This window comes from Chlamydotis macqueenii, chromosome 4 (assembly GCF_036417535.1).
Source record: "Chlamydotis macqueenii isolate bChlMac1 chromosome 4, bChlMac1.mat, whole genome shotgun sequence".
In the NCBI taxonomy this organism is placed as follows: domain Eukaryota; kingdom Metazoa; phylum Chordata; class Aves; order Otidiformes; family Otididae; genus Chlamydotis; species Chlamydotis macqueenii.
The window spans coordinates 13,055,438-13,072,907 of record NC_141559.1 but is presented as its reverse complement, the minus strand read 5'-3'; the positions used below and the strand labels follow the sequence as shown (position 1 = coordinate 13,072,907).

The window sequence follows — 17,470 nt, the reverse complement described above, 5'->3', positions numbered from 1 at the left end:
CAGGGGGAGTTGGACCAGATAACCTTTAAAGGTCCCTTCCAAACCGTACTATTTGATTAATTCTACATACTTGGTTTCTGAGCAGACTCTGACAACAATGTATCTCATATTGACAAGGGAATAACAAATATTGCATTACAAATTTGGCTAATTTCAAAAACCACGTGTTCTAAAAGAGAGGGCTGTGACTGAAGAAAACTTGAAATGCAAGCCACTGGCTGAAATCAATTCTGCATGCCTGAGGCTCCTAGCTGCTCAGACGTATTGACCGCTCATTCTCTTACGCACCAAAATCAACTGCAGAAAATAACTACCCTCTGGGGCGGTATGCAAACGTTGCGAGGGATTTTTGAAAGCAGGCGGCCGTTCACCCCTTGCCAGGGCAGGCTGAGGGTCACCGAGACCCGTGCGTCGCAGGTTTTCCCTTCAGCCTCGCTCTCCGCGCCGTGTACATTGTACTCCTCTCAGCTCCGAAGACGAGGACCCGAACCGCCCCTCGGGGGAAGGAAGGAGGGCGAGAAGCCATGGGGAAGGCTCCCCACCGCCTTCCTCCTCCTCCCCGCCGCGCCCAACGGCCGCTCCCTCAGCGAAGCCTCGCGCCCCAGCCACCGCCAACGGCTCCGCCGGGCCCCTGCGCAGGCGCAGAGCGGCTGCGCATGCCCGCAGCGCCCCCGCGCGCCGGGCAGCGCGAGCATGTGCAGAGGAGGAGGAGCAGCAGGCGGCGGCGCGGAGTTGGGGGGGGGGGGCGGGGGGGGGCAGGTTGCGCTGCTGCGCCCGCCCCTCCCGCCGCGGGGCGGCCTTGACGCTGGCTTTGCCCGGGCGGCGCCCACCGTCGCAAGCTCTTCCTCGTCCTCCTCCTCCTCCTCCTTCTTCTTCTCCTTCTTCTTCTCCTTCTTCTTCTCCTTCTTCTTCTCCTTCTTCTTCTCCTGGCCCGGGCGACGGACGCGGCCTCCGGGCGTACGGGCACGGTAAGGGCGCGGCGCCGATTCGTGCCGCGGCAGCGGGCGGGCCGGGCGCTGACAGCCGGCACTGGGAGGGAAGGGGCGAGCGGGCGGCCGCTCTGCGAGGGGGCCCCGGGACCGGACCAACCCGTCCCGGGGGCGGCCGCTAAGCTGTGTCAGGCGGTCCCGGGCTGGCGGGGCCGAGGGTTGCTCCCCTGGCACCCTCCCCAGCCACAGTTTCGGTTTCGCGTGGGGCTGGGTGCGGCGGAGCGGCCGTTGGGCCGGGGCCGCCCCTCCCTCCCTGGTTCCCCCAACCCCAGCCCCGCGGGGATCTGGGCCCGGCCTTGCCGGCGGCTGTCAGCCTAAACACGGCCCCGGGGCGGCCGCGGCCTGCGGGGCCGGGCCGGGGCAGCGCCTTGTTTACACAGGGCGTCGGGAGAAGATGGCAGCCCGGGCGCGCCGGTCACTGGCTGTCATGCGTGCTCGCCCCGCCCGCGCTGGTAGTGGGGTAACCCCGCCGGGCCTGCAGCCTCCCGCCCCGGCTTCGTCCCCTCACCCTCCCCGCTTCCCTAAAATCGCTGTGCATTCTGCTCTGCTGGCACCCTGGCTAAATAACCAGAGTCTGGCGTTGTTTTTAATTGTACCTTACCGGCCCCTTGCTCTCTCTCTGGTAGTGGACGAGGTCGTTGCTTTAGGAGGGGTTCTGGGAGCAGCTGACTGGGTTAGTTCTGGTATTCATGTTTATCTGTTACCTTTTTTTATATGTTCTCTCATGTCTCTTTTTTTTTTTTTTTTTTCCCCGCTTAAATAATTTAGCTCTTCATTCTGCCTGTCCCCTCCTTTACAGCTAGTCGCTGTCATGTTCTTCTTGACTTTTTTTTTAACCGTTTAACTTCTTTATCAGAGATGGCTAAACCTTACCAACTGTCAGTTTAAAAATCAGTCAATGTGTGAGGAGTGTTCTCCATCCACTGAGTTTATCTCTTGTCATCCTTTCAAGCTGTCTGTCTTCCATGTCCTGATAATTATTCACCTTTGCGGCATTTTAATCGGAAAGCTTTTTGGTGCTTTGTGATTAGAGTACATATGTATCAAACTTTGAGAGCTTCCTAGTTAGTCGAGACAAACAGCATGAAATTAAGTTGAGCCCAGGGCTACAGGAATAGGAATTAGGGAATTCTCAAGACTCGTAAAAAGAACACTCTAACAATAAAAATTCAAAGCAATTCAGATATTACTGGGGCCTAGAGAATGTAGAAGTAGCATGTTTGTGTGTTTTGTGCTATAACTTTAAAATGAGGCAGAAGCGTGAACATTGGTGATTTGGGGAAAGCTCAGAGAATGTGAGACTTTCAGATCACTTTATAGAAATGTCTGTTATTAGGATATGTTGAAAACCCCCTACCATTGTTTGAGGGCGATGTAGTGAAGCCATCTAGTATATGAGTACTGCAGGAGAGATCTGGGTCAGTGACTGTTGCCACAAAACTAACTTTGTTTTAATAATCTTAAAGGAATTAAATATAAGCCTACAAAAGTGTATCTAATGGGTCTGATCCAAGATCCTCTTCCTCACTCTCCCCTCACTCCATCTCTGGTAGCGGACAGGGTCAGTTGCTTTGGGAAAGGTTGTGGGAAGAGGATGGTTATTTTGTATGGTACCTTCAGTGACCTCCATCTCTCAAGTTTCAGTAATACCTGGTTCAGAAGGTCCCTAAACTTCGGACTGTATGTGCATCTTTGTGTTTAGTAGTCACGTAAGCCATTCAGGGGCTTTACCTCCATAAAGCTGCCTAACTTAAATCTTATATGCTAGAGGTTGACAGACTAAGTTATCTTATGAAAATTGATTACGTGGTTTGTGTACACTGCTTCCTTTTGTGTGTGTGGTGTTTGCGGTGTGTGTTTATCTTTTTTTTTTTTTCTTTTTTTTTTTTTTTTAAAACCCGCATCCTCGCTGTTGAATTTCATCGTCTCTGCTCTCTTGTTATGTAAAACGATGAATAATTGCTCCCTACACTGGCTTGTGGGGGAGTGGAGATGGATGGTAGGGACCAACAATTGACACGCTGGAAGGAGAAGTACTGACACAAAGTAGGGGTACGTGTTAGAGACTTCTGTCAGAGGGAAGAGAAGGTTTTAGGGGATCTTTAAATAGAGAGCAGTGGGAGGAGAACCTGCTAATAGGATGAAATACGGGAAGGTCCAGAAGAAGCCTGCTGAAGCCACAAAGCTTTTTGCAGAACGTTAATAGTTTTTAAGTGATTAGAAGCTTACATGTTTTGGGGCTCATCAGCTTTAGCTATTGAGGTTTCAGAGCAAACTTTGGATGGTCAGATTATCAAATTAAATGTGCATGGAAGGAGTTCCTCTAGTTTCTTACTGGATTTGGTACATCATTGGGTTGATCCAACGTAATAATTTCTATGTGTTCAGCAATAAAGTTGTTGTCTTGTTGTTTGGAAACTTCTGAAGTATGATGTGGCCAGGACTATTTGCTTTGGCAATTCCTCATTTTGATTTCCTTTTCTATAGCTTGTAGTGATTGGTGGAATTTATAAAGTACTATAAATTGTATGGATTGTCTGTTTTGTTCCCCTTGACATTGTGAATAGCAGGATATACTTTGTGTTCTCTTTTTGAGCATACTCCCTGATTCTTTAGCTATTTACAAGTTTGGGGTTTTTTTTCGCTCTCAGGTTTTGCAGTAACTTAATTTTTCAGTTTTTAGACTAGTTCTGGGTTTCAAAAAAAAAAAAAGTTAATTCACCATTTCTTCTACAAATGTCAGTGTGAATGAGTTAGCCAGAGCTGTAAAAATTCTCTGGGAGAATGTCTTAAAAAAGAATGTTCAGTCAACATAAAAAAAAAAAAAAATTACGGTGTGTGCTATAGTTTATATGTATTGGAGTGACAGTGACATTTACGGGTATATTTGAGGTGCTGCCTATGAAAGACCACCTTTGTCCGCTTGGAAGCCTTGTTACAGTTAGTGGGGTTCTGCAGAGGTCTTGGCCGATGTATTTCTGTACGTATAACTGATTTCATTTTCAAGCTGACTCCCTTAACTTTTTTTTTTTATTAAACCGAGGGAAGGGCTTTTTGAAAAAAGTTCTGTGTGATGCTACTGATGGCTGCAGTCCTGATCTTGTGGTTGCATCTGTGTAGGTATCCGCATAAATCTCTCCTCAGGGTTTGAGATGCCAGCTGAATAAAAGGGGGACATTGTTCCAAGTACTCTTATGTTTCTTCTGAGTGCTGCGGGAGCAGCTGCCTCTGGTCGCTGCTGCCCGGTCTTCTGCGTGTTTGTCTTGTTTTCATGTGTGGGTGCGAGTGTGTGCATATCTTTTTTTTTTTTTTTTCCCAAGCATTGATTTTTTTTTTTAATTTTAATTTAATAAATTTAATTTATAATTTAAACAGAAGTGTGCTAAAACTATTTGCAGATTTATATTTAAAGTTTTGTTTTGAAGCCAGTCTTAAATAACTTCACTTTGAGTCTGGCCTAGTAGAGGTGACGCTCTGCCATCCTTTCCACACTGGTTTTTCAATTATTATTTTTAATTCTGCTAATCTGTGTGTTTGCTTTGCTATTAACTTGATAGGTGGTTATGCACAGAGGGATCGACTTAAGATTCTGGGATTTGTGGGACTACGTGTTCATCACAGTTGTGATTTGAAATGTTTGTAAGCTCCTCTGAGAGCTGCTGAAAACATAACAGGACCGTTTGGGTTTCTTGTAGGCAGGCATTTGGATACATAATGTAGGCCATATAAATGTGCTATTAAATATGTGAAAAAACTGTTCAGTATTTTGCAGCCTTTATGACAAGTGCCCCGTAGCCCCTGAAGACATACAGGCTTTGCTCTTGACCAGTGAAAACTATCAAAAACTTGAGTCTTTTGTTGTGCATTTTGTGACTATAAACAGTTAGAAGCTTCTTGCTGTTGAGGCAAAGAATGTGGCTTCAAGAGTTGGATTTTTGGTTTTGTTGTTTTTGAGGGTGGGAGCACCTAGACTTATTTTTTGTTTTCCCATGAGATACTTATAAAAATAATGGATGATGCAGCAAAGCTATTTTCCCTGCTTTAAGGGATATTCCAAATGTTTCAGGACTAGTTTCTCTCTGCCTTTTCTATGACCGGGAAGAACAACAGTGGCTGTCAGATCTGTAATAAAATTATTTGGTCATCTCTTTTGGAAATGTTAGATTTCTTCCCCCTTCCCCCCCAACGTCATTCCATATTTTGCCTTGTTGTGAGCACCTGTCCAGAGAGGAATTAAATTTGAAGTCTATGTTTTTGCCTTTTTTTTTTTTTTTTTTAAAAAAAAAAGGTCTTTCTACATGTTGTTCTGTAATTCAAAAATAATCATACTTTTAATGGACTTCTGTGCTGACTGATTGTATCATCGGGGATAACCTGGTTTCTTACAAACCTGAACAATCTCTTACTTTAAGAATCTTACTCTAATTGTTTTTTGGTCTTTTTGTCTCAGTTAGCCTTGGGAAATGTGAATTTTGCAACTGATTTCTGAAAGTGGCTAAACAGTCTTTTCCTTTTACAGAAGTCAGATTAGACTTGCTAGGGAGAAGATGGGAAATAGATTCAATATTCTACTGAAATTCCAGGGAGGGGTGAAAAGGCTTCCGCAAGGACATACTACTTAGGGAAATGGAAGAGGGCAAATGCTTAGCTGGTTCATTCAAAAAAGGGATGCGTCTGCAGGAATCTAGCATACACTTAGGTGTGTGGGGTGTGTTTGTGCATTTGTTTTAGCTTGGAACTTCTAAACCAGACTGAACTGAAACTGTTTTAACTTCCCACTTGCTGACCAGCGAGCTTGCCTTTTTTCCCCCCTATCCTGTCAGGTTTTTGAGAAGGTTGCTGAATAGCAAGACTCTTTGCATGAAGTTCAAATCCTGTTATATAAAGGCTCTGGGTCTTTCATTTGTTCCTTGCCTGGACTGTTCTGTGCCATCAATCTGAAGATAACATCCTTTTAATGAATGCTAAGATTTGGCATCTCACTTGTTCTGTATATTTTCCCCTGTAAGAGTCTTACTATGAATTTCTGCTGAAACTGGAAAATGAGGATTATAATTTGTGTTTCTGCATTGCCCTGTCTTTACTTCTATAGGTAATTGGTAATTCATGTAGAGGTAAATCAGGTCAAAAGTCATCTAAACTTCTGGTAACCTAGGAGACAGAGAAATAGCAGTTTTTTGGCATAATCTCATCTAGTACACGGTATTAAGTGTTTTCAGTTGCTACAATTTGGCAGCTGTTTGGCCACCTGTATGGGATTATAGTACATAAAATATGAATATGCTGTACATGTGGTCTAGTATAGGATTGTTTGTTTGCATTAATGTGCTGCACGAGAAACAAATTAGCTTTGTGACAGGCTTAAGCTATGCAAAGGTACTACATGACGCGCTATACGTTCCTGCATAGATACAAGTCTGTGTTGCAGGAATAGTGCTGATCTGTGAAATTGGTTGGAGGCTGTGCTTCCAAATTAAAATAAAATTTCCATTCTTTGGGCTTCTCTTTTGGGTCATAATTGCTTGGCAGTATTTCTAGTGTGGATGTAGATGGAAAACTGTGGAAGAGGAAAAACTCTTTTTGTAGTGAAAGTGATTAAAAAAAAAATTTCCTCCTGGTAGATTATTTTAGTGTATTCATAAACAGCTGTTTTTCTACTTTACATATTTCTGAATTTAAAGACTTTTGAAATAATGTGATAATTGATAGGCAGGTCAGGAGTAGGCTTTTTGTGCTGAAAGCCTGTAGGATGACAACTGTATGTGGCTTCAATAATGCTTGTTAAAGACTTCCAGCTTGAATCTTGTCTGGGGAGCACAGGGAGGTCTTTGCTTTCTTTTTCATCAAGGAAAATACTGATAATCAAAAAGTGTTACTAGCTTTACAAATGAAACAATGGAAAATAAAGTATTACTGTGTTGGGTTTTTTTTTGTGCTCTTACGAATTAAATATTTTTAGGTATGAATCATGCTTTTTGATGTCAAGCTTGACTGCCTATGGAAGCAAAAAATGCTTTATATTTTTTTTTTCTAAATTGGGTATTTTTTTTCCTTTCTTTTGGAATATATCTTGTGCTTATTCTGCTACTACTATGACAGTGATTTAAGATGATCTTCTGTTCTTCAGTTTTATTTCACGATGATTAATTGCCTAGGAAGCTTCTATCGGAATTTATTCTCCTTTTTGTATGTAAGGGTGAAAAATATGAATACTTTCTTCTGTTGTGTTGCGTTTCTGTTTGGTTTTTTGTTTTATGTGTTGTTTTGTTGTTGTTTGTTTGTTTGGTGTGTTTTTGTAGTATCCTGACATCTGTTGTGTGGCTGCTGACTTTTTGTGCTAAATTGGTATGGCAACATAAAGGATGCCTTTCTGTGCATATTTTTATGGCATGCTGTAGAATCCTTAATACCTGGATAAATGAAACTTTTAAAACATTTTTTTGCATAGTACTTTATTTCTTGCTTAGTTGACATGTGGTTGAGAAAGTCAGTAATAGTAATTTTTGCTTGTGTACCTAAGCTATTGTGCTTACAAAAGTTTCCATGCCCATAGGAAGCTCAGTTACTGTGCATGAATCTGAGCTAGCTTTGCCCTATATGTGCAAGGTTAATTTAGTTTAAGCTGGCTGCCTGCTATTGAAAAGCAGGCTTACTGAGTTTCCTCACTGGAGTATTAATTATAATTTTTTTTCCTTCAGTATATGTTGGAAGATCCTGTTTTCTTGCAGACCTTGGTGATTGTGCTAGCTTTCTGAATGGATGGATTTTATTAAAAATGTTGGGCTAAATTCTGACTTGTGTTATAAAGCATTGATCTCAGTGGAGTTACTCACAAGGGTAATTGATGTCAGATTGGGTTCTTACGTCTCACCTGGAATATGTGCTTTCTTTTGTACAACTAAGAAGCCAAACTTCTTAGTTTGCATCTTGAAGTAGTAAACAGCTCCTCACAGCCCCAGGTTTATGAAGACAGATTATTTGTCTCTTCCAAAGACAGGATATGAGTAATAATATTTATTCAGAGTAAATAAATAACAGTTGTTTAGAAACAAAGCACTGCTGTTAATCTAGTTTTAAAGAAATTCACAAAGGTGGAGGTTATATATCTTTGTAAGTTCAATGAGTCCATGGTGTACCCAAATTAAAGCATTATGATGTGAAACTGTTTTTTTTTGGACTCATAAGAATTTCTTCTATAGGAAAAAAAGAGGAACTGCTACAATACTTTTTATTTCAAAGAAAACTGTAGATTAGAAATTAGCTATGTATTTGTGTGATATGTATTATATATGCATTGCTTTAAAAAGACAGTATGTTTGAAAGCTTTATGAAACTTTATGAAACTATAGCTTTATAAAATGACTATGAAATTAGTAGAACAAAGAAGAAAATGTAGTTTAAAAAATCTCCTACATTAATAGGAAAACAGTAACCTTAGAAAAACCACACTAACTCAAATGTATGTATGTCTCAAAAAACTGATATTTGATATTTGACCTTAGTGAGAAATTTAATGATTTTGGCCCATGGAAAATACCTAAGGATATTATTTGTTTTAAAATCGTGTGAAGTTTCACAAATTGCAAATAACCAGACTGGAATTGTATTATCTTAGTATTAAAAGTTAGTGTGAAACTTGTATTTTATGGCAGTACTCGGTGTTAGCTTTACAAAAGTCAGCACATTTTGTCACATCTGTTGTGTTCACTGATGCCCTCTTTTGTTGTAGAGATGTAGCATGCAATTGCTTTCATAAATGTTGGAAGACTTTTGAATACAAACTATGAAAAAAACTTAAAATTATTTTGTGTTTCAGCCACCTCTTCCTAGCTGTTTCGACAGAAGTGGATTGTGAGTTTAAGCCTTTGATAACCTCAGGCTGTCAGCATTACCATCTTCGAGACAGAGAACAACTCTCAAAGCATCTTCAGGGGATGCACCATGACATCAGCAGTGATTGATACTGGAGGCCCTGGCCTGGAGTTCGACAGCAATGGAATAAAAAATGAAGAGGTTAGAAAAATAAATAACATTTCTTTAACGTTACAACTTTTATCTTAATTTGAAAAGAAAGATTCACTGTAAACTTGCTGTGAAAGCAAGTGAAATGGATTAGAGACTGTTGTGTGAGGAGGAAGAGAGCAGCCCATTTTTCAAATATCTTTTATTAGAACATTTTATTATCACAGAGAAGTGGAAGCAGTCAGTTTTGAAGTCTGCAGTACAACTGTAGACTGGGTTTACAAAATTATATTCTATACTAAGCACCTCTTTAAAGTAAAGATCTCAGATGTGTCTTGTGGTATAGAATGAGGTGAGCAGAACAATACAAGGACCTTTTTCAAAGTTAGCCAATGTGATGTATTTGCTCCTATTTTGCATTCTTATTAACAAATAATAAATATATTCTACTATCCTCTAGCTTGTAGTAAATGGAATCTGGCAGAATTCCACTTCTGCAACACTTGAACAGATTAAATATGCTGTTACAGGTATTTTGATCCTTAAATAAGTAGAGATAGGCATATGGTCTTTGAAGTAGCCAATTCTTTTGTGATAGCTTACATACTTAATCCAAAACATGAGTGTTCATAAGATACAGGTCAGATGTAGGTATGTTGCAGTGCACACGCAAAGCTTTGGTTACAGTTCATGGAGTAGAAGGAGAAGAAACACTTCCCACAGCTGAATGTCTTAATTAGAAAGCTTACTCTTTTCCAATGTCTTAAAGCTGTCTGATGCTTTAAATTTTAAGTGCTTAAAGCTAGGAAAGTATCTTTGGGATTCAGGAAGGTTCATTTGGCAGGCAATAAGCTATCTTTTTTTTTTTTAGTATCTTGCTTTAAAATAAAATTTCCTTTAAAAATCTTTACTATAATTATTCCATAAAATATGTAAGAACATAAGAGGAAAATATGGATGTAGAGTTCAACAGTGCAGTATTTAGAGTGTGAGGTTTTTTTTCTTTCTTCCCTTTTTATAGGAAAATGAGCCAGTCTCTGAATTCCCAGCAGTGATTGTGGAGCCAGTTCCTAGTGCCAGACTAGAGCAGGGTTACGCTGCTCAGGTCTTGGTTTATGATGATGAGACTTACCTGATGCAAGATGTAGCAGAGGAACAAGAAATTGAGACTGAAACTGTGGAAACAGGTAGACTTATTTTAATTTTTTTTTTTTTCTATGAGATTTTGGTGCTTTTAGAAGTCCCTGAGGAATATGACTTTGTGTTTACCCACAGGATGGAGATCCTGACCTGAGTTCCCATCTCTTCCCTCTAAACTTAGTTTTACTTAGCTTCAGTGGTGGCAGGATGGGGGCTTGGCAGGTAAAAACGTCACCTTAGGTTCAGGGCGCTGCATTGTAACACTGTGTACCTCATGAGCAGATGAATCTTCATTTATTTCTTTGTTACCTATTTATGCAGGGAGTTAGCTAGACAACTAAAATTGGAGTTTTTAAAAATCAGCTGAGTCAGGAAGCTGGTTAGAATTTAGTTTTACAATGTGCCTGAGACAACTAACTGCAGGGCAGCTGGCAGTGTGGACTGCAGAGCTCTGTTTACCATGTCTTCCACCTCTTCCCCTTTCCCATGGGCTCTATCCTCTGTCACTTGCTGTCTGCCTTTTTGGTCCAAGACTGGTTTTACTGCTAGTTTAGTGGCTGGGGTGAACGGAGTTGGAGTGTCCTTTCGTGGGCAAAAAGCCTAATAGATTGAAATTAACTCAGCTGTGTGGTAAAATAACGAGTTATGAATGAAGAAAGGAGTAGAGCTTTGGCATTAAAGCAGCCGACCTATTTAGTGATAAGCATGTATCTTTCCATACACCTCTCTCCAAAGCACACAATCAAGAGCTTTAAACTTTCTGAGGGGGACCAAAGTCTGTTTAAACTCTCTGAACAAGCAAAAGTTGTGCTCCTATGGGAGCCTAATTACATCTGACTGCCAGGCTGCTGCTGCTGTGCTGCAGTTCATGTTGTTTCTCCCACTTGCTTTCTTGTGCTACTTCTTATACTTGTTGAATGTTTATTAGCCATTTCAGTATGCTAATTTTGCAAGGAAGCCACCAACTGTTCTGTGTCTTTGTTGGGTTAACTTTCTGCTAGATTGGCGTGCTGAGGTGGCTCAGCCAAGGGTCTGATGAGTGCTGGGGTAGTACTGCAACTAAAGGGAGGACAGGTCCTCCTGGGCATGCCGTACTGAACTGGTGAGACCACTTGACTAGAACATGGGTAGCGTACGTTCTTTTCCTTGGGCTGCCTAATTTAGAGTTGTGCTTTGAATTTGTGATGTCAGGCAAGCAAAACAAAACTGAGAGAGACTTCTCTCAGCTGCTTAGCTTTGCAGCCCAGTAAATATATGTGCGTTCAGATGAGGTAGGTTTCAGTTCAAATTTCTCCCTAAGCAGTGAATGCAATTGCTCACTCATATTTCTAAATCTGGATGTTAGCCCCCTGTAGCATGGCATCAGAAATTACATGCATCAGCCTCATAAGATACACATGAACTAGTGGTTCTGGTTTTGGGAGAATACTTACAATTCCAGTTTACTCAGATATGTTTTGAATTAAATATGTTAATTGCAAGTTCAGCAAATTAATGTAAAGAAAAGATATGAAATATGTAATTTTTTTTTTTTTTTTACTATGGTAATAAAACTTTTGAGATTAAGGTAAGTGAGAAGTGAGGGTGTTCTTTCAACGAAGCTGAGTTTTGTAAATTAAACTTGTATTTGAAAACCTTTAAGAGCTTATACTTTGAAGGCTTTTGCATTCAGAAGTGTTGTTTTTTAAACACTAAATATGCTATTTCTTGTGAAGATTTTGGTAGATTGCTGGTTAACAGAACAGTTCTTTTAGGAGAAAGAGCTACTGCAAATGGACTCTATTTTTAAGTGTCATCTTCCGGCCACAATAAATTGATGGAAATGCCAATTAAAAACTTATAGCTCTTTTGTAGGAAAGAGCTTTTCTAGGAAAGCTCTCTGTTCAGAGAAGGAGACATTTGGCTGCTTCCAAGTCTTGATATATGAAAGTACAGTCTTAAAATTGATAGGGCAGTTGACATGATAATTTAATGAGTTTGCAGCTGGAGATGTTAAGGAGTGTGTCTTTGACAGCAGATAGTTTGGTGTTTTGTTTTGTTTTTTAATATCACAATAACTTTTGACATTAATATGTCCTTAAAAATTTAGTATAATAACATAATATTAAAATCAGTTCAAATATTTAAAACTTTAGTTTGATAGTTTTGATAATGTGCCCTAAAAAGCCAATTTACAGTAGTGTAGAGGAGAAATTGAAATTCAATTAAAATTTAAAAAACTATTAATGAATATTATAATTTGTGATTCCATAAGGTCTTTGGGGAGAGAAGTAGTCTCCCTTTGCACACCCGTTCCCATACTTCAACTTTTCATTCTTATTTGTATTGTATGTGCACCATTAATCCATTGCCGTTTTCATAGTGTAATTACACATGACAGCGAGTGATGGTTCGTGCGCAGAGCTTGTATCTCGTGTTGATGAGAGGAGTGCTTGGTTTAGACTGTTCTGAGGGAGGCAGTTTTGTGGGATGTGTCTTGGCTGACCTTCTTTTGTACAGCTGAGAGTCTTTCTGAATTCATTGCTGTTATGGAAAGGTAAAAGGGGTGGTAAGAAAGTATAAAGGCCCCAGGAAACATTAATTTTGGTAATGTGCCATTATTAGCAATGAGTTGCAGGAGTGTGAATCTGAGCGTGTTTTTTAATTTTTATTTTTGTAGAGGAAGGGAAGAGATACTGAGCTGTGAGTAGGAAACAGTGTGGTGTTGGAGAGGTGGTGAAAGGTGCCATAGTAGATGCTAATGAGGTGTAATAATGTTTATTTAAAGAGCATTTTAAGATGCTAGTTTTCTGAAGTACATACTTTTACTATGCTAATGATCCTAATTTAGATAGGTGCAACTGTTCGATTTCTCTGCATCTTAGAGGAAAAATCCATTGTTGCTAAGTTAGTTTCAATTGATTCTACTTCATAAATGTCAGGAATTAAGTGCTACCAAAAATTCACATTATTTGATAAATGTATAGTTGTTGCATTAAGAATGAGTAGACTTGATACCTTTTGTGGTTCTAGAGTCTACGGACAGCGTGGTAAATACTAACAACCTCTCTTAAAGAAGTCTTGGCAGTATTTTAAATCATACATTTCCACATAACATAATACATGCCCAGTTGTCAGTATCTGCACTGTTGGCCATGGGCCTGTTTTTTTGTGTGTGTGGGTGGTTTGTTGGGTTGGTTTGGGGTTTTTTTTTTTGGTTTTTTTTTTTGTGACAGTCCCTTGGCAACTCCAATGACTACTGATTTACATGCTTTACAATGTTACAACATAGATGGTCCAAGATAGCCTCCAGGTACTTTGCAGTTAGTCTAAAGCTGTGAAATATAGTAAAGTGTAGCATTAGTCTAGCTTCAGAGATAGGGATCTGTACCCTTTGTGATAAATGTAACGGGGTAGCTGATGTGGGAAAATTTACTTAGGACAGTAAAGAGGTGGTTTGTGCTGTGCATTGAAAGATTTTGTTTGTGGTTTGCTATTCTGTGGTTGGATTTGAGACTGTGTGGACTGCAAGGACTGTCAGTATTGATCCGAGGGCAGAATCAGGACCTGTAATGTTGTTTTGTATGAAAAAACTTCTTGCATTTGTGAAACCACAATTCAAATAAAATATGCTGTATAATAATTATAAATAACCATATCTATAAATACTGATGAATTTTTAGTTAATTCTAGTGGAGTATGGCGTTTTTTTGCCTGTCAGACTCCTTTCAGCCTGTTTCCCACTAATCTATCTTCATTCTTTAATCAAGGATTATTAATTATAATTAATCCTTTAACTATAAAATTAATCCATTAACTATAAAAGTAAAACCTAAGAGTCTTTAAACAAACAGGAAAGACTTAATGGTTCAAGTTACCTTTTTTGACCTATTCTGGAAAAAAAACCTGCTCGTCTGCAGTTGGAATAGAAAAAAAACTTGACAAAGGAGTTTTCTAGGATGAACAAAATGTAGGAATTTTGATCTTTTCGGGTGACCTTATGACATTCTCAGTGGAAGTAGTGGGTGCCTTTTGTGATGTTTGAAAGGGAAAGTACAGGCTTTAGACTGACATAGTACTTAAATTTATTTTCCTGTGTGTATGATATCATTCTTAGAAGCGGTACCTTTAGACTACTGGGGACTGAGTTATAGTCATAAAAGTTTGTTTACTGCAACAATGAAAGTGTTTGTGTCATAAACAATATGTCCTGCTTAACAGTTATTTTAATAATATCCAAATTTTGTTGGCTTCCATTTCCTGAGTAGTTATCTGTCCTTAAAGTAATTTTAGGATTTATTCAGCAAAACCTTTGTAGTTTACGTAACAGCAGAAGCTGCTATCTTTGAAGAAGCAGTCAGTCTGAAATGAGCAGTTGCTATAGTTCTTTTTGTCTGCCATGACACAGAACCCATAACATGGACGTGTAGGTGTGTTAATGGGGTAATCTAATCTTTGGATTTACCATATATGTAGTGCTGAAGGTACCACAGTCATGATCTGCAGATCTTAGACATGGATGATGCCTAGTCTTTTAGTCAAATAAGGCATTAGATGAGTATTTAAGTAGGATGGTGCTGTTATAAATGCCAAGTTATGTAGAACATTGCCATTAAAATTGATTAGTACTTTCTGAACTCAATCTTATGCCCACACCAGTACTGTTTTTCTTCCATGTTACCTCAATTATGATGAATTTGCAAAACCAGGGTTGTTTTACGGTTTACAAATCTTGTGGAGCAGTAGGCAGCTATTAAGCAAATGTTTCTGTAAGTACAGTAAAGCTTGATGCCAATGAGAGGTATACCAAAATCATATTGCCAATACAGACCTTGATTTAATTGAGTCAGTGAATCTAACTTCTCGTATCAGTAGTCTTTTTCCCCTTATTTTTTTTATTAATCATCAAAGCGGCATGTACAAATGTGGGATATTTTTTTTTCTCACAACTTCAAAGAGGAAACAAAACTACTGCTTTCGAGAAGTTGAGATATCATTCGGCTTGTGAACTGTCACCACATTTTTAAATTTGATGTTCCATCAGAAATCCTCCCTGTGGTGCAAGTTGAAAGTCTGTTTTAATTCTAAAAATGTTATTACCACAGGGAGGTAGAAGATCTGCTTGAAAAAATAGGGATCTGAAAATGAGCCCCTCCAGGATTACGATCTGATGGAAAAATATTGAGCTACAAAGACAACAATGATGGTATGTTTGTCTATAATATCTTAATTTTTTTTTTTTTTCACGAGGAAGTTCAGTTGAAACTATCATGTAAATTGATAGCCATCCTTAAGGAGGGAGGAGGTTGAATAAACAGTGAGTTTAGGCTTAACTCCTCCCATAATTTAAACAAATGCATGAATAAAATGTATACTTTAAGGCAAATCTTATTTTACAGAGCAAATTTCAAGTTACTGCTTACACTGTTACCACTACCACTGTGGGAACCACTTGGTATATCTATGTAAGGTCTTTAGTTTACCTGTTCTTCTTTCTGCCTCTATATGTCTTCTCTCATTATGATTAAAACTCTTTCCTTCTTACTTCTTACATGAATTTGAGCCTGTGAACTCTTTTGTTTGTCTCAGATAAGTTTTCATCAGTTGTTACATATCGTATACTAAGAGCTCAGTATTAGGTCTGTTTAGAATCTCACCTTTGATTATGGCATATGTATGTAAGGGATAAACCAAACTATGTTATCGATCATTCTGTCCAGATATTATTTGATTAAACTGCCTCTTACAAAAAAGTTAATTTAATTTGTGAGTTAACACAAACATCTGGTGTAGATTTTGGGAGTGCTGACGTATCCTATTGATTGAACTTCATTTCCTCACACTGACAGCTTGGTGAGAATTTTAAAAGTGGAGAGCATTTTGCTTTAGAAGACTATGCTGACTACAAACAAGAGTTTGGACTTTCTAACACCTTGATTAAACTCTCAGCCTAAGTTGGTACCTCCTTCATCAAAGAGCTAAGATGAAGCCCATTAGCTAGATAAAACTTTGTATCCAGTACTTGCTCACTGCAAGAATTAACGTCTCTACCATTTAAGAATTTATCCTTTGAGTGTGAGCTAATTTATTTTTGACACCATGCTGCTGCTACATTGGTGTGAGTTCTCAGTCTGCCAAGAAATCCATTGCATATTTGCTGGTTAAATATTGATGACAATGGAAAAAAGTGAACTTGAAGCACTTACGCAGTTACACCAAGGGTGCACATCCCTCTCTTCTCAGTAAAATTCTTAATTCAGAAACAAAATTCAACTGCAACTTAGATTTTGTCATTTTAGCTGGTGTTTCCTTTTCTGAGAAATTAATGAAAAGAGCTGTGCAGCTGCTGGATGGATTATAATATTTTTACATAACAGTAACAGGCTAGTTGTGGTGTCCAGTTCTTTTTAGATTTCAGATTTCTGCCTCGTTGTGTTCAGTGCTCCATTCATACTGAAAGAACACTGCGAGACTAAGGCTTGCACTTAAGTGCATTCCTGTGTGTCATGAGCATAGTTTTGAATGGTAGCTTTCATGTGTATTAGAACCTGTTGGCTTTTTTTTTTTTCCTGGCAGTTGGTAGATGGAGCGTGTAGGTCTACCTGGCTATCTTGACAGCCAAGCTTATGGTTTAAAAAATTACAATAAAGCTTAGTCTCTGTACACTTTAACAGAAATTATTTTCTTTTTTAAAAAACGATAGTGGGCTAATAAATGTATTTCTCTCTGACTAAGAATGATGCTGTTCAGGGATCTGTTTTTATATACTTTTTTCTACTTTTTTCATGCTGAAGAAACATAAGTTAATCTGCAATTTCATGTGATCCTGTTACAGAAAATATTTCTTGCCTCATTGGGCCACCCACACTCTTTGTGTAGATTTTGTAGCCGTCTTTGTTAGCCTTCTGCCTAGAAAGGAGGCTTTAAAAGAAATTAAAAAGTGAAGTGCATGTTTACTTTTTTCCATATTGACCATCTTTTTTCCCTGAAATAGTAAAGTTTTATTAGCATGACAAATCAATTAGTGTTCAGCATAAAATACTGGAAATGATATAGTTTAAACAGATGGAACTGCAGAACCTTTGGGGAAAATCTCATTCCTCCTTTAGGACAATGTTATGCTTTAATACTGTACTTGTATAAACAAGTTGGGTACAGGTCCAATTGATAACTTCATAGATTTATTGTAGTTGCTTACATTATAATCTTGAAAAGTTCATGTGCTTGGACATTTTCCAACTGACTGGAATCCCTCGGGCATCTAGCGATCCTCTCTATGTACGATCAGAGAGAATGAAGAATCAGAATAATGTGTGCAGCTGTTCAAGTCCATTTCATGTGAATTGGCAAACACTATGCTAAGTCTGTGCTTGCAGTAGTAAATAAATGCCACTTAGAAA

The 17,470-nt window shown here is 39.1% G+C and overlaps 1 protein-coding gene across 3 annotated transcripts in view; it reads left to right on the top strand.

Annotated features, from left to right (window-relative positions):
- Window positions 1–889: 889 nt before the first annotated feature.
- ELF2 (E74 like ETS transcription factor 2) overlaps window positions 890–17,470 on the top strand; it is a 39,119-nt gene continuing 22,538 nt past the window's right edge. For 2 of the 3 annotated variants that reach the window (XM_086747561.1, XM_086747557.1), the window contains exons 1-3: window positions 890–968; window positions 8,806–9,002; window positions 9,973–10,138. In XM_086747561.1, the coding sequence (XP_086603687.1) occupies window positions 8,931–9,002; window positions 9,973–10,138 (238 nt within the window). In that variant the 5' untranslated portion in view covers window positions 890–968; window positions 8,806–8,930. Of the gene's footprint in view, window positions 969–8,805; window positions 9,003–9,972; window positions 10,139–15,175; window positions 15,277–17,470 lie in introns of those variants that run through there. The other variant, XM_086747560.1, reaches the window with a different exon arrangement.